Raw genomic sequence first — 27,125 nt, forward strand, 5'->3', positions numbered from 1 at the left:
CAATAATTACCATTGTCATCTCTCTGTCTATTTTCGTATATCCATAATCCATTTTCACCATGATGTGTTCTTAATCCCTTGGGTAAATAGCAATAATTAAGCAAGTGAGTTAATTTGTGATAAGGAAATAATTAAGTTTAGCTAAAGCATGCTCGACGACATCTTCACCTGTGAGAGCAGAAGTGAAGATGTTATTCCGCCTATCGAGAAAAGGTTGGAAGAATGCGTTAACTAAAGCAATAAGTGTTTCTAGAGATGGAAACAACCTTCCATTCATCACGTTCAACCCTATTTCACCATAGAGATATGGGAACATGGCCGATAACCGAGAGGTGTACGCCAAGGGAAAGCAAAGCCTTAGTTGCATCTTTAATGCAATTAACAAACTTGCAATGTTTTTACCATCTACTCTTTCTCTTTTTGCTTCATGTATAAAGACTTTCCATCGTATACATCGATTCTTTGTACAACTTCACAGTCAGTTCTCGACCTCAGTATCATGTATCATGTATCTTGTATCATGTATCATATTAGTTTAGGATTTTATTTTATCAACGCAATTTTATTTCATCAAAATTTATATTTCTGTATAAACCAACATTCTTTATTCATTGTTAAAAACCAATCACATGTATCACATCAATAACGCATTAACGAAAACAATCCCTGTGTTTTACCTCGGATCACTCTGAGAAACTTGTGTTGGAATTATACTTGGTTTCAGCGCAAGGAAACTTGTGACACGCACTACTCCATCGCATACTATGAGCATATCATTAACAACACATATATTTAGACGTAGTATCACATAAAAATTGTCTTTATTGCAAAGTACTTGAACGCATATTTAGCATATCATTCATTTCATTCACAAGCCATGCATTAGAGTAGGTAAAGATAAAAAGAGACCCAATTTTATGTCATCAAGTTTATGGCAACATGGACTTGAATCATTTTCATCATCAGTAATGTGTATAAGCGATACAAAACAAAGCACATCACAATAGTACATGATAACTTGTAGAAATACAAGTTATTTATGCTACCTTATCTAGATATTGCGGCCAAAATTTAGTCAATATGCGTCGATTTTATGAAAATTAGCCTAGAATTACAATAATTATAAATGATCACAATTACACCCACTAACACCATAAAGATGGAAGACAAGCCAAATTTTACTCTGTTTTGCAGGAAACCAAGTCACCGCTTGCGCTCAAGGCTCACGAGAAACTGATCAACGCATTTTGTCACATTGCACCCGTCAATCAACAATGAAGAGACAATTACCGCAATGACGGCGCAATGCGACAGTCGATCCAGAGCTGTATTTCAACCGTGTGAAGTAATAAAAACAACACCGCATGCAAATTCACGATCGAAAGATGCAGCTGAGCAACGTAAAAGCCGAGGATTGAGACACGTGTACAACTAATGGTTGTGCAGAATTGTCTGATTGCATAACATAAGGAATAATTATTCCTCCATCTTGAATTACCTTAACAATCAGTGTGGACCACAAGGCCGGAGTCAAATACTTGCACCTATAAATACCCTATAGATTTCAAATGAAAGATATGCTACTTGATATGGGGCTAATTGCTGTTAAAGTGTTGAGAGAAAAGGCTGAGCTGAGTGCTTAAGTGAAGAAATCCGGGAAGAAGATGAGACAAGGCTGAGAGGTGAGTCTTAGATCTAATCTGCCAAACACTCTGTGTAGAGATCTCTTCTACCGCTTGAGAAAGCCTGAGAGGGAAGCTCATCCTACCATCAGATCCATCTAATTCGGCAAGCAAATTTCCATCGAATCGGTGCCAAGACGTTGGCACTTGTTTGTATCAGTTCTATCTCTTTCATCATTGTATTTCACATTCTCTTTATCTCTTCATTCACACTCCATGTATCAAATGCTTAATAGACATATTAAATGTTTCGATAGCTTTCATATACCATTCTCTGTCTATTTCCGTTCTCCCATTAATCACTTTCTCCATGATGACTTCTTAATTCCTTGATAGTTAATATGAATTCAACAAGTACTTAATCTGTGTTAAAGATATAAAATGTGTTTAGCTAAGGCATGATAGACGGTTAGAAGAATGCGTTAACTAAAGCGAGTAGTACTTCTAGACATGGAAGCAACCTTGCGTTCACTACGTTAGTCTCTGTTTCACCACAGACATGTGGGAGCGCGACCGATTACTGAAAGGTGTACGCCAAGAGAAGAGCGGAACAATATTTATAGCTTCAACGCAATTGAGAACTTGCAATATTTATATTATTTATCTTTCTCTTTCTATTCTGTTCATAAGACTTGTCGCCGCATTCCACGTTCTTTGCATAACCTTCACAGCCAGCCTTGACCCCAGCATCTTGTATCATGAAGCCTGTATCTTGTATCATCTAGCTTGGGTTTACTGTCTTTTTATTTTATTATCGCATTTTTACTGGTTTTCTTTATTTTATCGTAATTTTAATACTTGTAAAAAACACATTCTTAAAGATTGAAAACCTGGTCACATATATCATGAACATACCACAATAACCTAAAACAATCGCTGTGTTCGACCTCGGATCACATCGAGAAACTTACGATGGAATTACACTTGGTTCCATCGTAAGGAAACTTGTGACATCGCATGACATACTACATGAACATTAATAATTAATGCATATCTAGAAGTAGTATCGCATCATTTCGAGCATTGAACAACATACACCTTAACATTACAACAAGTTTATGGCGCCGTTTCCGAGGATGGTTAATAGTTAATGTTGAATATTTTTGTGATATGTGCAGGACAGATCTCTTTGTATTGGCTGTTCAACGCGGAGAGCAATCTGACAGCTTGCGAGTGCTGGAGTGATCTAGTGATTCTAAGAGGACCTATAGATCAAGTGTACTATTCACGCAAGAGTTCATCAGGGCCAAATTAATTGGTGAAGAAGTATGGCGAATGAAGATATGGCACCTGCAGGGAACCAAATGGGAAATTTACCAGCGCAAGATCCAGTTTTTCTTGCTGCTAACCATAATATCCCTATGAGGGAATATGCGGCGCCAGATTTTTATAATTTCTCACCAGGAATTTCAAGGCCCATGGTTGAGAGGAATGCTAGCTTTGAAATAAAACCTATTATGCTGCAAATGATTTTGAATGTGGGACAATTTGGAGGATTATAGGGAGAAGACCCACATGCTCATTTGAAAAATTTTGTAGACATGTGTAGCGCATTCTTCATGCCTGGTGTAACTCAAGAAGGACTTAAACTATACCTATTCCCGTACACATTGTGGGATGAAGCAAAGAGGTGGGCTCAAGCATTAGAGCCAGACAAAATTAATGGATGGGAGCAGTTAGTTGATAGGTTCATGAATAGATTCTTTCCTCCGTCTGTCAATGCAAAGAGGCAGAGGGATGTTTTGAATTTCGAACAAAGGGGTTATGAAACCTTGAGCACCGCCTAGGTGCGATTCTAGCAGTTAGTGAAGAGCTACCCGCATATCGGGATTCCCGATAGTATTTTGATGGAAACCTTCTACGATGGTTTAGACCAATCAACACAAGCAGTTATTGATAACTCCGCAGAAGGAGGATTAATGAATAAGTCATATACGGAAGCAAAGAACATATTGGATCGCATCTCACGACATTCTGACGAGTGGGTTGATACCGGGCTTGAGGTAAGAGGTCGGGAGCAAGAACGAGTAGAAAGGGCTGATGTGTCAACGAACACAGTGAGCGCATTGGTCGAGAAAATGACCACAATGACCTCACTCCTCCAGACGGTGGCTAATCAGCAGAGAATTCTCTCTCAAGGAACAACGCAAGATAATGTGGTGACTCATGTAACCTCAATGGATTGTACTCAATGGGGAGAGGTACATCCGGTAGACGTCTACCCATGGAATCAATAACCCGTATATGCTATTTACGATGGGCAACATACACAACCTTGGTTGGTGGGGTCACCCAATTTTTGGTTTGGATGAGAATCTTAATCACGAAAGCCATAGTTTCTATCAATTCAGTTATCAAGGGGGTCGAGGCAACCCTTCGGTCTTCACTAATTCGGACTGCAGCCCAAGTAATTCTCAAGGTACGCCACCCTGTGACCAACTGTTCGCATATGATACCTCTTGCAGTACTTCATCTCTAGAGACATCGTTAAAACATTATATTGAAAAGAGCGAGGTAATGAGACAATCGTAAGCTGGCTCTCTTAAAGAACTAGAAGATCAGATAGATCAGCTTACGAGGGAATTAAAGAAGAAAGCGCTTGGTATGTGACACGGAAACTCAGAAGTTTCGGAGTCAAGAGGTAAAGAACAATGTCATGCAGTGACATTGAGGAGTGGCAGAACAACAGCTCCTATTATGCTAAAAGTACCAGATGCGGTGACAGCACCAGTAGATTTGACTATTGATGGTGACTAGTTACCTAATAACAAAAGCAGTACCAGTTCAGAAGTAAGTTCATCTATAAAAGATGAAGCTCCTCAAGACATGAATTCTCAATCAACGCAACCTCCAGCTAATGACACACAGCAAGCACAAGACCTCACCAAACAGCAAAGTGAACAAGAAATATAGCGGGATCCTCCACCTTTCCCGTCCAGGATGAAAAAGAAAGACGATAGCAAGCAGTTTCAAAGGTTTCTGGACATTCTCCGACAGCTACACATTAATATTCCCTTGATATAAGCATTAGAGCAGATGCCGAGTTATGTGAAATTTCTCAAGGATATTCTCGCCAACAACAGAAAGATTTGGGAAAATGAAACAGTTGCACTGACATATAAGTGCAGCGCTCTGTTTCAAAACAATCTCCCTACTAAAATGAAGAACCCTGGGACTTTTATGTTGCCCTGCACCATAGGAGGGAAGATGGTCCGGAACACACTGTGTGATTTAGAGGCAAGCATAAATTTGATGCCCTTGTCAGTTTTTAAGAAGCTGGACATCGGCAAAGCAAGGCCAACCACGATCACATTATAGCTAGCTGATAGATCGATAAAGCTTCCTGAGGGTAAGATAGAAGATGTTCTCGTGCAATGGACAAGTTTATCTTCCCAACAGACTTTTTCATATTGCATTATGAAGCCGATAGAGAAATTCCTATCATCTTGGGTCACCCATTTCTCGCCACAAGGCGAGCGTTAATTGATGTGCAGAAAGAAGAATTGACCATTAGGGTCGACGATCAAGAAGTAAAATTCAATGTACTCAATGCGTTGAAGTACCCAGGTGATATAGAGAACTGCCAATATATCGAGGAACTGTAGGGAGAACAGTGGCACGAACCCCTAAAGGAACTGGAGGAGGAGGATTTTGAAGTCGGTGCAATGTTGGAGGAGGACTGCGCTGCAATTCATGTTGAATTGAAATTTGAACCGCTCAAGTTATCTGAACGGACATCACAACGCATTAAACCATCTTTAAAAGAACCACCTGTGTTAAAGTTAAAGTCGTTGCCCGCGCACCTAAAGTATGCTTACTTAGGAAGTAACGACACGTTACCGGTTATCATTTCTGCATCACTGAGTAAGGAGAAAGAAGATGCTCTCATACGGATCCTAAGAAATAGCGAAAAAGCCTTAGGATGGACCTTGGCATACATTCGAGGAATCAGTCCCTCATATTGTATGCACGAGATTCGTCTGGAAGAAGGAAAGAATGGATCACTAGAAAGGCAACGTCGCTTGAACCCTGCCATGAAGGAGGTCATAAAGAAGGAAATAGTAAAGTGGCTGGATGTAGGTGTCATTTACCCGATATCTGATATTAGTTGGGTGAGCCCAGTGCAATGTGTTCCGAAGAAAGGGGGGATGACAGTCATCACGAATGACAAGAATGAATTGATTCCTACACGAACGACTATGGGGTGGAGAATTTGCATTGATTATCGCAAGCTGAATTTGGCCACTAAAAAGGACCACTTTCCACTCCCGTTCATTGATCAAATGTTAGAGAGACTTGCGGAGAATGAATTTTTCTATTTTCTTGATTGCTATTCAGGGTATAACCAAATAGCAATTGAGTCGGAGGACCAAGAAAGGACAACCTTCACGTGCCCATTTGGTACGTTCGCATTCCGACGCATGCCATTTGGACTCTGTAATGCACCAAGAACTTTTCAACGATGCATGATGGCAATATTCTAAGATTACTTAGAGGAGTCAGTCGAGGTATTCATGGATGATTTCTCAGTCTTCGGCAGCAATTATGACTCCTGTTTTTCTAACCTTGAAAAGGTCTTGAAGAGATGCGTGGCAACAAATCTTGTTTTGAACTGGGAAAAATGCAACTTTATGGTGGAATAAGGAAAATTTTTGGGTCACAAAATCTCTAAGGCAGAGAAGTTGATCAGGCAAAGATTGACGCAATTTCCAAGTTACCCCCACCAGTGAACGTAAAAACACTTAGGAGCTTTCTGAGACACGCTGAGTTTTATAGAAGATTTATTCGCAACTTCTCCCAGATTGCAAGACCCCTAAGTGCACTTCTCGAAGCTAACCGCGAGTAGAATTTTGATGATGCCTACACCAAAGCATTTAACACATTGAAAGATGTGCTCATCTCCGCACCTATTTTGATTACGCCATATTGGACCAACCATTTGCGTTGATGTGCGATGCTAGCAGATATGCTGTGGGTGCAGTTTTGAGTCAGCGCAAGGATAAGGTATTGCATCCTATTTATTATGCAAGCAAAACATAAACAATGCGCAAGAGAACTATACGACCACAGAAAAGGAAATGCTCGTAGTGATATTTGCATCGGAGAAGTTCTGATAGTACTTAATCGGAACAAACGTGGTGGTGTATATGGATCATTCTGCGATTAAGTATTTAATGACGTAGAATGATGCAAAACTGAGGCTTATACGGTGGGTGTTGCTCCTGCAAGAGTTTGACCTAGAGATTAAAGACCGGAAGGGCGCCGAAAACCAAGTCGCAGATCATATGTCAAGACTGGAAAATTGCGAGGTTCAAGGGACAGGAAAATATATTAAGGAAAGATTCTTATGGCAGTAGACATAAATGTTCCTTAGTATGCAGACATAGTAAACTTCATAGTTTGCGGTCAACTACCGGATGACTATACATACCAGCAGGAGAAGAAGCTAAGACATGATGCTAAATTTTATTTCTGGGACGATCCATTCCTTTATCGAAAAGGACCTGATCATATAATACATCGATGTGTTCCTGAGCATGAATCCAAGCACATTTTAGAGCTCTTTCATGAATCTCCATATGGAGGACATTTTGGGGGGCAAAGGACCACAACAAAGGTCCTATAGTGTGACTACTTTTGGCCAACACTATTTAAGGATGGCCATGCCCATGTTGTGCAATGCAACTGCTTATCACCCACAGACTAATGGGCAGGTAGAGATTTCTAACAGAGAGATCAAAACTATCTTGGAGAAGGTAGTCAATACTTCCAGGTGGGATTGGTCACCCAAGCTTGATGAAGCACTGTGGGCTTACAGGACTGCCTACAAAACACCAATAGGCATGTCTTCGTATGCCCTGGTCTTTGGAAAATCTTGTCATCTGCCGCTTGAGTTGGAACATAAGGCAATTTGGGCATGCAAGAAGTTGAAGTTTAATTTAACAAGTGCGGGAAAAGTTCGGAAGCTGCAATTGAATCAGTTGGTCGAATGGTGAAGGGATGCCTATGAAAATGCCAAGATATATAAGGAGAAAACAAAGAAATGGCAGACGACTGCATAAACGACCGAACATTCACCGAAGGTCAATAGGTATTACTATTCAAAGCACGTTTGCGATTGTTCCTAGGAAAGTTGAAGTCCCGCTGGTCTCGGCCATTCCGAATCAAGACAATCTTTCCTCACGGTGTTGTGGAACTCACAACTTTAGACGAGAACAGCGCATTCAAAGTCAATGGTCAGAGGATTAAGCCCTATTATAGAGGCGACTTCGATCGACACATGGACACCATTGACTTGGGCAAGCAGGATTAAACCGCTTGTAGGGGTGATTGCGGTAATTCTAAGAACTTCTTTCAATCAGCCTCCCTATCTATGTTAATTTGCTTTCTTTACAGCTTTCCTTTACCGTTTTCTAAATTTCCTTAATTGCTGTCTAGTAGGAATAGTCTTTAATGCTTTTGTATTTCCTTCCAATTTAATTTCGCCTGTATTTCCATATCTTAAATTTAGTAGCACCGGTTGTATAATTGTTGTGAATGATTGGATAAATCACCGCAAGGTTTTTTCGACTTGCGTTTTTTATGAATTAAGAAGAAAGGAAAGTAACCTATGAGAGGATGGGTGTAGTAAGTGGTACCAAGAGACACTGTGCATCCAGTACACCCAAATGCATTGGGTGAGGGGTGTGTTGCGCACGTATATGTCCTTTTCCCATCCTTAGTTAAATGCACCGTGTTGAGGTATCCTCTAGAAATGTGTTTAGTTAAGGGGTGTGTTGCGGGGATGTATGCGTGTTGCCCATCCTCGACAAAAATACATCTGCGTTTATTAGAAGGAGGGTGCGAATTTTAATCATGCACCCTTCTGAATCAAATTTGAAAGAAAAGCTCAAATTCTTTGACTCTTGTACAGGCAACAGAAAAATTTTGTATTGCGTTCATTTGTAATTTATTTGTATACTTTGTTAATATTCAATACAATCAGAGTACATATTCACTCTACTTTTTGCCTATGTCTTTTTCTTTATCTTCCTTTGTTAATTTTTGTGAAATTCTTAATCTTTTATTTTTACGACCTTCATTGTGTTGCTATGATGTATTATATGTTTATACTAAGAAACATTTCCCATACTTAGTAAATTCTGACAAACACTTAGTTAGTTCTTACTTTAGTAGTACTTTACCTTTTATCTTTGAAAGTTCTGCTCAAGCCTTCTTTTTGAAATTTTCTTCCAAGTGTTTGTCTAGTCTATCCAAACAACGCAATGAGGACCTTGCTCATCTTTAAATTTGGGGGTGGGGAAGGTCTGAGCAGATGAGATCAAGAATATGCAGTATTTAAGAAAATGCGTCCATTTTCATATAAAAAAAATTTATGCAAAACTCCAATGTCAGCGCAAAGGAAAACCTCAAAACTGTTCCCAACCTAATAAGAGTTCAGTTGTGAAATGAGCCTGCTCGTAGTTGGATGTTCATATGACACCTGTAGGAGCAAGCCAAAACGAAGGTGGGTTTCCAAGAACAACGCAATATGAAAAGAAACAAAAATAGAAAAATAAAAGAATGCAAGAGACAACTCCTCTGAATCTCATGAGTTAATGTTGAAATTGGCACACAACCGTAGTTTGATGTTCGCATGACACCCGTGGGAACAAGCCAAAACGAAGAGTGTAACCATGACCAACAGTCTCTAAATAAGTAAATGACGCAAATTTCTGTTCACCGCATATAGATACATCAATTATTTGGGGATGTGATAACTTGTAGAAATACAAGTTATTTATGCCACTTTATCTAGATATTACGGCCAAAAGTTAGTGAATATGCGCCGTTTGTATGAAAATTAGCCTAGAATTACAATAATTATAAATGATCGCAATTACACCCACTAACACCATAAAGATGGAAGAAAAGCCGAATTTTACTCTGTTTTGTAGGAAACTAAGTCACCTCTTGCGCTCAAGGCTCACGAGAAACTGAGCAACTCATCTTTGTCACATTGCGCCCGTCAATCAACAATGAAGATACGATTACCGCAATGACGGCACGATGCGAATCGATCCAGAGCTGTATTTCAACCGCATGCGGTAATAAAAACAACACCACATGCAAATTCACGATTGAAAGATGCAACTGAGCAACGCAAAAGCAGAGGATTGAGACACGTGTACAACTAACGGTTGTGCAGAATTGACAGTCTGATTGCATAACAGAAGGAATAATTATTCCTCCATCTTTGAAATTACCTTAACAACCAGTGGAGACCACAAGGCTGGAGTCAAAGACCTACACCTATAAATACCCCATAGATTTCAGAGAAAAGATATGCTACTTGATACGTTGCTAATTGCTGCTAAAGTGTTAAGAGAAAAGGCTGAGCTGAGTGCTTAAGTGAAGAAATCCGAGAAGAAGACGAGACAAGGTCGAGAGGTGAGTCTCAGATCTAATCTGTCAAACACCCGATTTGAAACTCTGTGTAGAGATCCCTGCTACCGGTTGAGCAAGCCTGAGAGGGAAGCTCATCCTACCATCAGATCCATCCAATCGGGCAAGCAGATCTCCATCGAATCGGTGCCAAGACATTGGCGCTTATTTGTATCAGTTCTATCTCTTTCATCGTTGTATTTCACATTCTCTTTATCTCTTCATTCACACTCCATGTATCAAACGCTTAATAGACATATTAAATGTTTCGATAGCTTTCATATACCATTCTCTCTTTATTTCCGTTCCCCCATTAATCACTTTCTCCATGATGACTTCTTAATTCCCTGATAGTTAATATGAATTAAACAAGTACTTAATCTATGTTAAAGATGTAAAATGCGTTTAGCTAAGGCATGATAGACGACATCTTCACCTGTGAGAGCAGAAGTGAAGATGCCATTCTAATCTATTGAGGGAAGGTTAGAAGAATGCGTTAACTAAAGCGAGTAGTACTTCCAGACATGGAAGGAACCTTGCGGTCATTACGTTAGTCTCTGATTCACCATAGACATGTGGGTGCTCGGCCGATAACTGAAAGGTGTACGCAAGGAGAAGAGCAGAACAGTATTTATACCTTCAACGCAATTGAGAACTTGCAATATTTATATTATTTATCTTTCTCTTTTTATTCTGTTCATAAGACTTGCCATCGCATTCCACGTTCTTTGCATAACCTTCACAGCCAACCTTGACCCCAGTATCTTGTATCATGATGCTTGTATCTTGTATCATCTAGCGTAGGTTTACTGTCTTTTTATTTTATTATCGCATTTTTACTTCTTTTCTTTATTTTATCGCAATTTTAATACTTGTACAAAACACATTCTTAAAGATTGAAAACCTGGTCGCATATATCATGAACATACCACAATAACCTAAAACAGTCCATGTGTTCCACCTTGAATCACACCGAGAAACTTCCGATGGAATTACACTTGATTCCATCGTAAGGAAACTTGTGACAACGCATGGCATACTACGTGAACATCCATAATTAACGCATATCTAGAAGTAGTATCGCATCATTTCGAGCATAGAACAACATACACCTTAGCGTTACAACAACGCACACACGCATACGCACACGCACACGCACACACATACCACACACACACACATACACGCATATACATACGCACACGCACACGCACACACATACACACATGCACACACGCGCACATACACATACACACACGCCCACGCACACACACATACACACACACAAGCGAACACACGAATACACGTGCGCGCACACACACATACACACGTGCGCAGAGGCACACGCACACACACACATGCACACGAACACACACGCGCACACGAATACACACATGCACACGCACACGAACACACACACGCACACGCGCACGAACACGTACAAGCACGCACACATGCACACACACACACATATGCACGCACACGCACACACATGCACACACACACACACGAAAACGCATACGCACACGCACACATGCACATAGACACACACAGACACACACACCACACACACACACACACCTACGCACGCACGCACGCACACACACATACATACATGCACACATATACGCACACACACACACACACACACGAACACACACACCCACACACACACATGCACACACACACACACACACACACACACACACCCCACACACATGCACACGCATACGCACACACATACACACACATGAACGCACACACACACAATTTTCGACATGTACTATGATATATATCTTTAATTTTTTTATTGAGACTTTCTATTTGATGATTTGTACACTAATATATATTGAACATTAAGTTCATTTGTGATTTATATTTTGTGGTAGATAATTTTGTTTATTTGAAAATCCTGAGGTTTAAATTGAATTTGAATCAATCATATTAATTGAGAATTACAGATTTATGTTAGGGAGCTTCATTTAAATTTACTTAATGGAATTAATCAATCTTATTACTATATTTCACATATTGGTTAGAATATTTGCAAATATCTAAGACAAATATTCTAGCGTATATAAAAATAACCATAAATCTAAACTATGGCATATATAGACAAACTCAAAATAAGTCAGAACATCATATAAAAATTACATTAAAATGACATATATATCAAACATCAGAGAATATATTACAAGCATACAAGCGATACCTAATTAGGACATACATATCAGAACACTTCAGATATATGTGAAATAAATAATCGAATGTATTTCATGAAAACAAATGGAAAATTTCACAAAATGACTCAAAACACAAAAAAATTCTACCAATGACCTCTTCCTAAATTTTTTTTTTATCACTGATCTTTTGTCTATGCAAAATTCCAAAATTACCCCCAATTTTAAAAAGACTTCAGACCAAAGCCTTCTATCTTCTTCCCTCAACCATTTCTCAAGCATTCAATAGGTATTCAATGCAACACGAACCTTCCAGCAAAGCATTTATTCCAAACTAATATTCTACCAATAGCATTGAATAAAATTGGTATGAACAGAATGAAAGGTCACTCTTAGTAGTCACTTTCTGTCAAACTCCCCACGAAACTCTCTCATTGTTCTCTTGAAGTGTTCTCTTAGAGTTTCAGTCTAATATCCTTGTTGATCGCTTTCATCGTCAGATTCAGAAACGGAGAGAATGTAAGTGATATTCTACAATATTTCTTGTCCTAGATCAGTTTCATAATATGTGTCGTTTAACATTAAATGAACTATCGTATAGTAATATATACACAACCGTTCATTACAATATAATCGATTATTCATGAATTACTAGACGGTCGTGGGTAAGTTATAAACGATCTTGTAGTAATTTATAAAGGATCGTGTAGTATTTTATAAATTATCGTATAAACGATTGTGTATTACTGTATAAGTGATCGTGTAATACTGTATAAATGATCATGTAGTAATTTATAAACTTTTATGGGACATTGCTTTAAATTTTCTTATCCCATTGTAGATCAATACGTTACATTGCATCTTTGTACGATTTCGTGGGGATCGGGATGAGTCTAGAAGAAATTATTTTGGAGGTCATATGAAAGGTTTGAAGGTCATAAATGATATAATAGTTAGTGAATTAGTGAATATTATGCGCCAACGGCTGAATATCGATGCGGATATGTTTGATATACACATCAAATATTGTTACAATTTATTGGTCCAAGCTCCCCCAATTGACATAATTGAGGATGAAGACCTTAGCTTTTTTTTTTAAAGGAAGTGATGCATCCCGGATGCCGTTATTTGTATTAATTACACCTTGCAAAATTTATGGAGTGCACATACACGATATGTACCAACATTGCAATCCAATCGATCAACCCATTTCAACCAATCCAAACTTTGGGTTTGCAACCATTCCAACATGTAATATTCACACCATGTCTTCACTGGATGATCATATTGAGCCATGTAACTTAGGGGATGACCGAAGTAAAGCTTGGTTTGGTCACAACAGTGAACCCAAATATACTTCACAGTTTGATACTGAACATGGATATGGACAATCTTCAGGACCACAAACTTCTCCAATAACTTACAACCATGTTCTAACCCCACCTACTCCCGTCCCACCAGTTGTGATACCTTTGGTTCAAATGCATTCCACGTTCTAACGTAACCATTTGTAGATATACCCATACTATCAGAGGGCTCATCGTATGACAACCTCATCACAATACCTCATGACTGTTTGAATGAGGAGAATATAAAGGTCGTCAAATTTTGTTTCAAAATATGATTTGTCAGTTAAATTGTCGATGTTTGCAATGAGAAAGAATTTTGACTACTGTGTAAAAGAAGTCAACAAAGAGCTTGCTAACTATCCGATGTTTGGTTGAGGAATGCAACTCAACGGTCCGTGCAAAAAAAAAAAAAAAAAAAAAAAAGAAAGAAAGTGATTCCTTCAAAGTAACAAAACATCCAAATGAACATACATGTTCTCTTGAAATGAGAATGGGTAATCATCGACAAGAAAAAATTTGGATTATTGGACACTTAATAAAGTCTAAATATGAACAAGTTGGTCGAACATACCACCCGAGGGATATAATTGCAGACGTCCGACGAGATTATGGAGTGAACATAAGTTACGGGCGGGTTTATCGCACTAGAGGGTTTATCGCACTAGAGGGTATTATGGGCAGGTTTATCGCACGAGATTATGGAGTGAACATAAGTTATGGGGGGGTTCATACATGTTCTCTTGCAGACGTCCGACGAGATTATGGAGTCGCCGGAAGGATTATATACTATTGTTAGGGCATATGTCGAGGCATTTAAGTTTGCAAATTCAGGTACGATCTTTGAGGTTGAAGTAGAGGACGGGCAATACTTTTAGTACGTCTTCATGGCACTTGGTCCGTGTATTAGGAGTTTTTTAAACTACATCTGCCCAATAATCGTTGTTGATGCGACCCATTTACACGAGAAATACAAAGGTGTCTTGTTAATAGAAATGTGTATTGATGACAATAATAACATATATCCTATCGCCTTTAATGTTGTAGATGATGAGAATGATGCATCATGGACTTGGTTCATGACTCATTTGACGGCTTCAATAGGAGACATTCCAAATTTAGTGATTATATCTGATCGTCACATCTCAATTGCAAAGGTTGTCTCAAGTATATTCCCTGGTGCATTTCATGCCTCATGTGTATTCCATATTCAGAACAATTTGATTGACAAGTTTAAGAATAAAGACATAATCCCACACTTCTATCTAGCGATGAAAGATGATAGAATGTTCGATTTTCAGATGTATTGGGCTAAGCTCCATAAATATCCCAGTGTGATGGCCTATCTTTAGGAGGTTATGGGCAAGGGTTTGTCAAGTCCATTGTAGGTATGACAAGATGACGACAAATATAGTAGAATGATTCAATGAAGTATTGAAAGATGCACGAGAACTACCAATCACGAAGCTATTAGAACACATCAGTGAGTGGTGATAACTTGTAGAAATAAAAGTTATTTATGCCATCTTATCTAGATATTGTGGCCAAAAGATAGTGAATATGCCCCGATTGTATGAAAATTAGCTCAGAATTACAATAATTATAAATTATCGCAATTACACCCACTAACATCATTAAGATGCAAGAAAAGGAGATATCTACTCTGTTTTGCAAGAAACCAAGTCACTGCTTACGAGTAAGGCTCAAGACGAACTGATCAACGCATCTCTGTCACATTGCGCCTATCAACCAACAATGAAGAGACGATCAACGCAATGACGGTGCAATGGACAGTCGATCCAGAGCTGTATTTCAACCGCATGTGGTAATAAAAACAACACCGCATGCGAGCACCCGATCGAAAGATGTAGCAGAGCAACGCAAAAGTAGAGCATTATGACACGTGTACAACTAACGGCTGTACAGAATTGACGGTCTGATTGCATAACAAAAGGAATAATTATTCCTCCGTCTTCATAATTACCATAACAAAAATTGGGGACCACAAGGCTGGAGTCAAAGATCTTTACCTATAAATACCCCCATAGAATTCAGAGAAAAACATGTTACTTGATACGGGGCTAATTGATGCTAAATTGTTGAGAGAAAGACTGAGCTGAGTGCTAATCTGAAGAAATACGGGAAGAAGAAGAGACAACGCTGAGAGGTGAGTCTCAGGCTATTCTGCAAGATCCCCGTCGTGATGCTCTGTGTTCAGATCCCTACTACCGGTTGAGCAAGCCTGAGAGGGAAGCTCATCCATCCGTTCGATCCATCCACTCCGACAAGAAGATCTCCATTCACATCGGCGCTAAGACGTTGGTGCTAGTTTGTATCTGTTCCTAACTCTTTTCATCATTGTATTTCATCTTCTTTATCTCTTCATTCAGACACTGAATAGAAATATTGAATGTCTCGATCATTGTCATATTCCATTCTCTGTCTATTTTTGTTCCTCCTTTAATCACTTTCTCCATGATGTCTTCTTAATCCCCTGATAGATAATATGAATTAAACGAGTAACTTAATCTGCGTTAAGGAGATAAATGCATTTATGTAAGGCATGCTAGACGACATCTTCACTTGTGAGAGTAGAAGTGAATATGCCATTCTGATCTATCGAGGGAAGGTTAGAAGAATGCGTCAACTAAAGTGAGTAGTACTTCCATAGATGGAAGCAACCTTGCGTTCATTACGCTCGTCTCTGTTTCACCACAAACATATGGGAATGCGGCCAATCACTGAAAGGTGTACGCCAAGAGAAAAGTGGAACCATACTTATAACTTTAATGCAATTAAGAACTTGCGATGTTTATATTATTTATCTTTCTCTTACTGCTTTGTACATAAGACTTGCCGCCATATTACACGTTCTTTGCATAATCTTCACAGCCAGCCTTGACCCCAGCATCTTGTATCATGAGACCCGTATCTTGTATCGTCTTAGCTTAGGTTTACTGCACTTTATTTTTATTATCGAATTTCTACTGCTTTCCTTTACATTATTGCATATTTTATTACTTGTACACAAACACTTTTAAAGATTGAAAAACCTAGTCGCATGTATCACAAACATAACGCAATAACCTCAAACAGTCCCTGTGTTCGACCTCAGATCACACCGAGAAACTTGCGGTGGAATTATACTTGGTTCCAACGTAAGGAAACTTGTGATAACGCACAGCATACTACAAGAGCATTCATAATTAACGCATATCTAGAAGTAGTATCACATCATCTAAGCATCGCATGCATTCTGCGTTCACACCAAGTTTATGGCATGGACTTGCATCTTGCGTGCATTGTATAGCATATATTTAGCGTTACAAATGGTTACAAGGTTGGTTGTATATCCGATGTACACGTGCAATGGCATGCACAAAAATTGTAACTGACTGCGCAATTAGTATTCTTAAGGAATTGGAATTGATGTCTAGAACATATCGTGCTTCCCCAGTGGACATGTATATAATTAATATGGTTGATAGATATTTGAGGGGGTTGGTTGATCTTCATTCACATACATGTACATGTATGGAGTTTAATTGCATCGAGATCCCATGCTCCCATGTAATATTTGCAGCGACCCTGAGAAACATTAATGTTCAAACATTATGTGCAAAATAGTTTATAGTTGAGTGTGTGCTTGCTACTTAGGCCGAAACAATCTTCCCAGTTGGACATAAACAAGAATGGAGTCGAAGACAAGATTTTGAAGACATTGAAATTCTACCACCACAAAAGGTTGCAAGTGTCGGTCTACGTCAAACCGTTAGGATACCTTCTATTGGAGAGAAGCCATGTCAAATACATAGGTGTACATGATGTGGTTACAGAGGACATCATAAGAGAACCTGTAGACAAACATTAATAACACCTGGCACTGGCCCATCAACGCTCAACTCTATGTAATTTGTATGCAATCGACTTGGTATAAATGAAGGTTGATTGCTTAGTTATTTATGGGTGACCACTTAGTTATTTATGACTGATCGATTAGTTATTTATATACGATCGTTTAGTTATTTATGGGTGATTGCTTAGTTACTAATGAGTCATCCCTTAGTTATGCGCGATCGCTTAGTAATTTATATACGATTGCTTAGTTATTTATGAACGATCACTCAGTTATTACGTGTGATTGTTTACTTTGATTTATGCGATAACTAAGTTATTTCTATGTGATCACTTTATTATTTGTATTCGATTGCTTTGTCATTTGTATGCGATATTATTGTTATGATGTGTGATTGTTTACTCAGATATATATCTTATCGTTTAGTTAGTTTTAGGCGATTGCTTAGTTATTTATTTGTTTAGCTAAATGTACAGTATGATTGAGTTCTATTACCATAAATATTTATTTGCCCACAACTGGGCAACATACTATTTCCTATACAATGCCATATTAGCCTGTGTTAAGCTAGCCTTATCAACACCAGTTACACAGTATTTTATAAATTTAGCACAAAAAATGCCACAGTACAAAGACTTACCCTCTTGAAGGGTCAACTTTGATCTTTTCACTTTCCGTTGCCTGTATTTGAACCTCCTATGTTGAGTGTCAAATCGGACAGAAATCAACATCGAGGGTATTAAAGGAGTAATATAACATATAACGGAAGAAATCAGAATCAATAAGTACTCTAACTAACCTTAATTTGATTTTTAAATATGCTACACAAGTAAAATTCATAAGACGGTTTGTACAGTGCAATACCTTTGTAGAATTCTCCACGAATTCAGCTGGATCTCCACAAATATGAGCATGAACCATCAAGTAGACCACAACCAAGGTCTTCTCTACTAAACTAAAGAAAGAATGTGTGGTGGAAACACTCAAATTGAGCTGAATTTTAGATGAACTTAGGTGGGTTGTTAAGGGTTTTCAAAGGTGTAGTCTTTCTGTTCAAAATTTCAGAGATCTCTCCCAAATCTCAGCATGTAAGTTCAATATAAAGACTGAATTCATGCAAGGAGAAAGACTGCATGTAGGACAGCTCCTCCTATCAAATTGATATACCAATGGAGAAAAATCTTCACCCAAATCACCCTTGCCTTCATTCTTCCTTCCTATATCTTAACCTTTGCCAACATGGCAATCTCCATTTTCTTCCTTAATAAAAACAAACCTTTCAATAATACCATCATCTTCTCAGAATCATCAATTTACTATCTCGTCTTCAACATCGTTTCTTCTCTCTTCTGCACCGTCCTTATTCTCCTCTCCACCGCAACCATCGTCTACACAGTCGCATGTGTCTATGCAGGACGTGACGTTTCATTCAAACACGTGATCGGCATCGTGTCTAAGGTTTGGAAGCGGCTTCTCCTCACCACTCTAAGTGTTTCCATATCTTTGCTTGGCCTCACCTTTGTTGCCTTCTTGGTCTTCTTTCTTATAGTTTTTTCAATAAATGGACCAAGAAATGGCTTGAGCTTTGGAAACTACACCATGACCATTGCTATCATATTCATGATAATTTTCTTTGTGGGAACTTCGTACTTACTATTAATATGGCAACTATCCAAGGTTGTGGCTGTTTTGGAAGAGCTTTGTGAGTTTAAAGAAATGGCCAAAAGTAAGGCTTTGGTTAAGGGGAAGATGAGAATGGTCATAAAACTATTCATTGTGTTGTCTTTTCCTATAGAAGTGGTTCAGCTTGTGTTTTCTCATTTGGTCATTCAATCAACAATCATTGGAATTGTGGGGAAAGTTGTTCTGATAATTATTTGGATGTTGTTGTTTTCACTCTTCCTTTTGGTCACCCTCGTGGCTCAAACTGTGCTATATTTCGTCTGCACATCATACCACCATGAGAATGTTGACAAGTCGTCTCTCTTGGACCTGCATCTTCAAAGGTATCTGCTCGCAGATTATGACCCGTTGAAGGTTGACGATGATGTTCGTGCTGAGAAATTACAAATTGTTTGAGAGTTCAAGTACTTAAGAATACTTTTTTTACATACTTTGAAAGCTCTTCCAAATCGTTTCTTAATCTCCGATTGGTTTGGTTAAATACCATTATGGTCTTTGTATTTTTAAGTTTGTTTGATTTTAGATCTTGTATTTTTAATTTTTAAGTTTTCATCCTTACACTTTCAATAAATCCTAAATTTAGGATCCGCTTTGATAGTGTTCTCATTTTATTTCTTATTCTTATTTCTCATTTTTTGAGAAACATCTTGTACCCATCATGTTTCTTGCATTTTTAAAAATAGGACAAAATTTGAGAAACCTTCTTCTATTTCTCTTCTATTTCTTCTATCTTTGGCTTGTTGTTGGGCATGTGTAGTCAAAGCATTCTTCTTCATAGTGCCGTGTTCGTCCCAAGTATGTCACTTTTATTTTTTAAAATTGGTATATTATATTACTTTTATTTTTAAAAAAATTTGTATATTTATTTTATATTTTATTTCTTTTCTTTATTAATTTTTCTATTAATTGTTTTTTTTACTATATTTATATTTTAGTTTAGTTTTAAATTTTAAAAGTTTTCAATATTTAAGTTTATATAGGGTTGTTCTCAAATAAAGGAAAATGTGCAAACTTATTTATAAACATAGCAAAATGTCACTGTCTATCAACACAGATCGCGATAAACCACGATAAACTTCTATCACTTACTGATAAAAGTCTATCATGGTCTATTGTGTAATAGTAGAAGTTTATCTTATGGTTACCATAAAACCACCAATAAATGTCACTCAATTGGTTATTAGAGAAAAAGAGATAATTCCAATAATTAATATTATTATAAATATATGTGATAACCAACTTACCATACTATATTTATAACATATAGTTATAATATTTCATCTCGTGAAACATATAAACCATAGTTCTTTTTCTATTTTATGATACATAATGTAAATCATATTTACATTAATCCTCCACTTGATATATCTCATACATCACACCGATTATATAATATATAATCTTTCCTCTTGTCAATTTGAACATTTTAAATTAACACTAAGAACTGATTCTCAACTTGAATCCATTGAGCTACCAAGGGGACCTTATGGACATGTAGCTTGAAGCTCCAATAGTACTTGAATAACTGACTAAACCCTTTAGTCACGGGATCCACCATCTGTTTATTGTCGGACACTCCACTAAAGACTGATTGTTGCACTCTCCGTACTACAGATATATTTTGTGTCCATATCAACCAATCAAAGTGTGCTCTAGAGTCCGTAATTTATTTGGAGTCAATAGAGTTGAAATTAGGTTGTAATCGAAGATTGAAGCAAGCAAGGTTAGTTGTAGAAAACTGAATTCGAAGCTATTGTTAGGCAGCGTTGCGACACTGCCCTAGGGAATTGCAACACTACTTTTGATGAAACCCATGGCATTGCAATGCTGGGGTGGAGCATTGCAACACTGGTCATCCCAGCCCAAAAAGACACATGCGTTTGTCAGTCGGTTTCTGTGGGTGAAGCCAGTTCGACCGGTTTTGTTCTTTTCTGGTCTCGTTACAAACTCAACCAGTATATAATTTTGTTTAAGGCTGGAGATATTTAAGTTGACGGTCTACAGAACACCTCCTACCTCGGATTATAGCCGATAATTGAGCACTGTTAATCGGTTTTATGAGCTTGCGTGAGTAGTGTAAGGTAATAAAATAGTTTTATCACCTAGACATCATAGGTTAAATCCAAATATAAGACTTATGTTTGGAAAATCACATAGATTTAGGGTGTTTATTAGCCAAAATATACCTAAGTACAAAAGATACCCAATGTGTTAGAACACTTCAGTAGAATATTAATAATATATACGATATACTATTTTTAGCTCTTGTGTCCCTAAGGGGTCACACAATGAGATCCATGCTCGGCTTCGTGTAGATTTTATTTCGACTGCTCCATTTGGAAAGTGTTTGCTGTTGGGAATGGTGTCCTAAATCTCCTTTTAATCTCGTAGTTTGTAAACTCTGTATAAACATATTGTTATTAATAAAATAAGTGTTATTTTGTAAGCATATACTCAATCTAATAAATTAAGACTTTAGGTTATTTTATGTAAATATAAACAAGTATGTATAGAGATACATGTGGATTTTATTTAAATAATAACCTAAATGGTCTATAATAGATGGATAAGATTGGGTACCTTATCCTAGTGACACTACGGATACGATCCGCTTTGTAGGTATTACAAATGTTATAAAGTGCTACAAATGATATGATCCTGATCATTCATATGGAGACATGCGAGTGGAGGTATCTTATACAAAGAGTTTTTATAAGACCAGACTACGAAATGATTAGTCTCTTTATATAACACCATTGATAATAGAGACTTACATTTCATTAAGATGACCATAGGTGATATGACCTAAATCCTGAGTGACTTATGAACTTCTGCTCATGAAGGTGGTTCTTTAATTTGTATAGGTGAGAGTGGCCATATTGCCAACACAACAAGCCTACCATATTGAGGATTTTTCTGATTGGGGAGCTGGGAACTCAGCTACAAAAGACAGAATTCACTCCTTCCACGATGCAGAGGCAAGTAGATAAATTGCTCCCTTAAGGGCTGATTATGAGTCTTGAACATAGTAGCCACACCCTCTCTTGGCCAAAAAGGACGTAGTCATAGTGGTACTATGACTTATTGTTCATTAAAGGAATTAGGGGTACTTAAGGAGTTAGATGTAACTACAGGGGCAAAACAGTAATTTGACCAAGTTGTACTTACGAGTAATTTGTGAAGGGTCATCGCACTATTGATTTGTTATATCCAATGGATACAAAAGTATATCTGTAGTGCGAAGAGTGTAACTGTCGGTCTTTAGTGGAGTGCCCGACAGTTAACGGATGGTAGATAATATAATTAAAGTGTTTAATTAATTATTCATGTACCGTTGGAGCTTCAAGTTTAAAGAACTCTTGAACAAGAGTATCCATGAACGTGTTAGGATCTTTCTTATTTCATTGTGACTGAATTACCATGCACACATTCTAACAAACAGGTATGCAATTTAACACTAATTAACGGCATGCTTTGATAAGTAAAATACAAGAGATTGAGTTCACATACCAGTTGAAGAACGTCTTCACTTCGAACTCAACCCAGTGGAAGCAAACCTCTACGTTCTTTATCGCTCAACAAATAGTCGGCTACCAGTAGAACGATCGTCTACACGAATGGCAGCGCACAAACAAGTAGGAGCGGGGACGACACCATCACTTATAGCCCTTGATATTCTTGGAGTGAGAATCTAAAGAGTGGTCTTTGTTGAATTTGGTAGAGGAAGGAGGAAAGGGATGATCGTGTAGAACGATAAGCAAGTGGAAAAGGCTATCTTATAGCGGAATGCTTATCGTTTAGAGAAAGCTACACGATCGTGTAGGTTTTACTAAGTTATCGTCTAGTAAATGGTAAGCGATCATTTAGAAAACTCGGCACGCTAAGCAATCATTTAGAAAAGCTAAGCGATTGTTTAGAGAATGTGTGCGATCGTTTAGTACGTGAGACGTGCAATCCTTTAGGCGATAAGGAACTATCATATAGGCTCTCAACTAAACGATCATTATGTTTTCACACCTTGAGCAATTTTTTAGAACTCTTTGCAAAATGAAACCAATTTTCATTTTATTCTTCAGTTACAATAATCGAATGAGATTTTCCCACTAACGCACGATTGAGGAGAAAGTTTCAGCCAATGATCACATAATTAACCAATTATTTAATAAATGAATATAATCACATTATATTCTTAACCTATATTTTGATATCATATATCTACTATAGTAATTTCTCCCCCACTTGATATAAATCATATTTATATCTAATTTCCTCCAAAATAATGTATATCATACATTTAGTCAATTATATCATATATAATTAACCAGTTCGATTATATCATATATAATCGAGTTCCCTCTTGTCAATTTGAACATTTCAAACTGACCTAAAAACTGAATCTCGACTTTATCCAAGCTACCTAGGGGACCTTATGGACTTGTGGCTCGAAGCTCCAACAGTACGTGAATAGTTCACTAAACTCTTTAGCCACGAGATCCACCATCCATTAACTGCCAGACATTCCACTAAAGACCAACAGCTGAACTCTTCTTACCACATATATATTTTTGTGTCTATCGAATATAACCAATCATGAGTACGATAACCCTTCACAGATTCTCGTAAGTACAACTGAGCCAATTTACCGTAGTTACATCTCACTCCTTAAGTACCACTGATTCCTTTAATGAACAATACAACATATCTAACTATGTATGAACACCTCTAGGGCCAAGAGAAGGTATGTGGTGCCACATCGATCAAGACCTGGAATCAGCCCTTAAGGGAGCTATCTATCTACTTGCCCTCCATCTTGTGTAGCTGAGTTCTCAGCTCCCAAATCAGACGAATCCCTAAAATGATAGGTTTGAGTTGGCGACCTGGCCACTCGCACCCATATAAATCAAAGGACCATCCTCGATGGCAGGAGTTCTTAACTCACTCAGGATCAAGGGCATGTTACCTATGGTCATCCTAGTAAAGTGAAGTCTCTGTCATGAACGATGTTATATAACGAGACGTTAACACTTTGTGGTCACCCTTTATACAAACTCTTTGTATAGGATGCCCCCGCTCACATGTCCCCTACACGAATGATCAGGATCAGACCATCTGTGACAAGTCAAACCACTTGTGACCATTTCACAAAGCGGGCCACATCCGTAGCATTACCAAGATAAGGTTTTCCTCCTATATCCATATATTAGAGACCATTTTGGTTATCACTCAAGACATGATCCACTTGTATGTTACCACATACGTGCTTAAGATATATACTGATAACCAGGGATTTTATATTTATTGGTTTGTGGTAAAGCAAATAAAACAAACAATTGAGCAAAATCAAGATGTGAAGTAAAATATCATGTATTATACAACACAAGCATTCGTACAAACTGTTTACAAACTACAGGACACAAAACTTTAGGACATCAACCCCAACACAAGCTACAGGTCCATAAGGTGCCCTTGGTAGCTCAAAAGGATTATGTTAAGAATCAGTTTTTGGTCAATTTGAATTGTTCTAATTAATAAGAGGGAATTTATTTATATATGATATAATTAAATTAATTAAATTATATATGATATAATTGATATAATGTATTTGATACATTAATTGGAGGAATAAATATTTGAATAAGATTCAAGTAGTTGTTAATTTAATATAAATATGATTTATATTAAATTCTATAAAATAAAGAAAAATAACTATAGTTTATATTATATATGATGCAATATTAAAGCTATAGGTTATAAATATAATATAATAAGTTGGTTATCATATTTGTTTATATTATTTATTATTTTGAATAATAATCATTTTATCTCAAAAACTACCTTAGTCGGTGGTTATGGAAATTTTATGGAAATTGGAATAAAATGAAAAAGTTTTTTTTTTTCATTTTACTTCGAAGGCTAATACACAAAAGAGAATAGCAAGATCGCAAAGTAGAGACTATATGATAGTCTACACGACAAACATAGAACATATGCGATAGACTCTTTTTGTCTATGCGATAGCCTATTTGATGGGAAGTTTTGCTATGCGATAGCCTAAATGATCGAGAAGTTTGCTATGCGATAGTGCTTCTTTTTTTATCGTCTTCCTCCTCCAAACTCATAAATATCCTCTTAACTAAAATAGTTAGAGCCCACCACTTCTGGGTTCTCACCCTGAACATATTGAGGAATTCGAGTGGTAGTCTCTCTGTTGGTTTGAGGATCAAGTTGTTGTTTGCTACTTGTTCGAATGGAGTGTTCGTGACTTGTTCGAAGTGTTTGTGAACAAGTTGGATCGAGGGATTACTTGAAAAATAGTTCTCCAAAGGTATAATCTCTCAACCTTTGTATTCTATTTGAAAAGCATGTTGTAATTTACTTTGATTGCATAATCTTCTTGTATGACTGTAAATGTATGCGTTCAATCACAATGGAATTTGGACGATCCGCTTCCGCTCAAGGAACTCCTCATGTTGAATTTCCTTTCATTTGCATCGGTCAATAACAAGGTGAACAGGGGAAGTAGTTCATAGTAAGCGGGTGAAGGAATTGTGTCAACATATCCTATGGTCTCTTCCATTAGTTTGAACCGTGAGATTCTTATGTTGTGCTTGTTGCCGTTTTTAGGTGATACTAGCTAGTCGTTAACCATGGCGATCCCTTCGGAGGGTTGTAACATAGGATTCAGAGCAATCCAAACTTCAGAAATGAATAGGATTTCATAGTTCCGTCTTGAACATTGTCTTCCACTTAGGGGGCATATTCATACCATTCTATGACATATGAAAATAGAGGGTCATACTTACAAGAGTTACTAAGTGTTAGTAAGTCCTTGACTGAAAATGGTAACTAAATGACTGTAGGAATAAGAGTTATTCTAGAGATAATATTTGGTCAAGATCGTCTTGCTTTAGTGAAGGAGTATTTGACTGCCCCTCGGTAGCATCTATTCTGACTCACTAAAGTATCATTGCAAATAAATAAAGAAATATAGGTACTTTATTACTTTTGCTAAATTTGGATTAAGTTGCATAAAGCATAATAGAATTTGTTTATTTCGGCAATGTCGATCTCAATTATCCAATTACTAGCTTCCGATAAGTTCAATAGTGAAGGGTTTTCAAACTTGAAATCAAACATAAATACAATACTAATGGTTGATTTGAGGTTCGTTTTAACGAAGGAATGTCCTCCTCTTCCCAGTTCAAATGCTAACCAAAATATTTGGGAAGCCTATGACAGATGGGTTCGAGCTAACGATAAAGCCAAAGCCTATACTAGTAACTAATATGCTTTCTAATAAGCATGAAGCCATGTTCATTGCATGTGAGATCATGGCATCGTTGCAAGAGATGTTCGAGCAACTGTCTTCTTCGATACAACATGATGCTATTAAGTACGTCTACAACTCCCGCATGAAAGAGGGGACCTCTGTTAGAGAACATGTCCTGGACATGGTCCATTTCAACATTGCAGAAGCTCGTGGTGTTGTCATAGATGAAAGAAGTCAAGTTAGTATGATAATGGAATCCCTTTGAAAGAGCTTTCTAACATTTCATACTAATGCTATAATGAATAAGATTCATTACAATTTGACCACTCTTCTAAACGAACTCTAGACTTATCAATCCTTGATGAAAAACAAAGGAAGTGAAGTAAATGTTGTTTCACAAAAAAAAAAAAAAAAAAAAAAAAAATATCTTAAGGGATCTTCCTCTGGAACAAAACCTTCAGAGAAAAAGAAGTTTGTTTCTTTTTCAAAGGATAAGAGTATCCAAATGAAGAAGAAATGATATGGGAAGAATAAAACCCCTACAAAGAAAAGTAAGAACAAAGCACCAAAATGAAAATGCCTCCATTGTAATGAAGACGGACATTGAAAATGCAATTGCCCGCAGTATCTTGCTGAAAAGAGAGCTAAAAAGGGAAACCAAGGTAAATCCGATTTACTTGTGGT

At 37.5% G+C, this 27,125-nt stretch overlaps 1 protein-coding gene across 1 annotated transcript; it reads left to right on the forward strand.

Moving 5' to 3' along the window:
- The first annotated feature begins 18,727 nt into the window (after positions 1 to 18,727).
- LOC120076266 (uncharacterized) lies at positions 18,728 to 19,567 on the forward strand. The gene has a single exon (XM_039030035.1). It carries the CDS (start codon positions 18,728 to 18,730, stop codon positions 19,565 to 19,567), a length of 840 nt encoding a protein of 279 aa, XP_038885963.1.
- The last annotated feature ends 7,558 nt before the right edge of the window (positions 19,568 to 27,125 follow it).

The sequence above is a fragment of the Benincasa hispida genome, chromosome 4 (genome assembly GCF_027475165.1).
Source record: "Benincasa hispida cultivar pf3 chromosome 4, pf3_genome.v1.1, whole genome shotgun sequence".
Taxonomy (NCBI): Eukaryota; Viridiplantae; Streptophyta; class Magnoliopsida; order Cucurbitales; family Cucurbitaceae; genus Benincasa; species Benincasa hispida.

Excerpts from the sequence above, each read along its gene's own strand:
- LOC120076266 (XM_039030035.1), top strand. The coding sequence starts at position 18,728 with ATGGCAATCTCCATTTTCTTCCTTAATAAAAACAAACCTTTCAATAAT.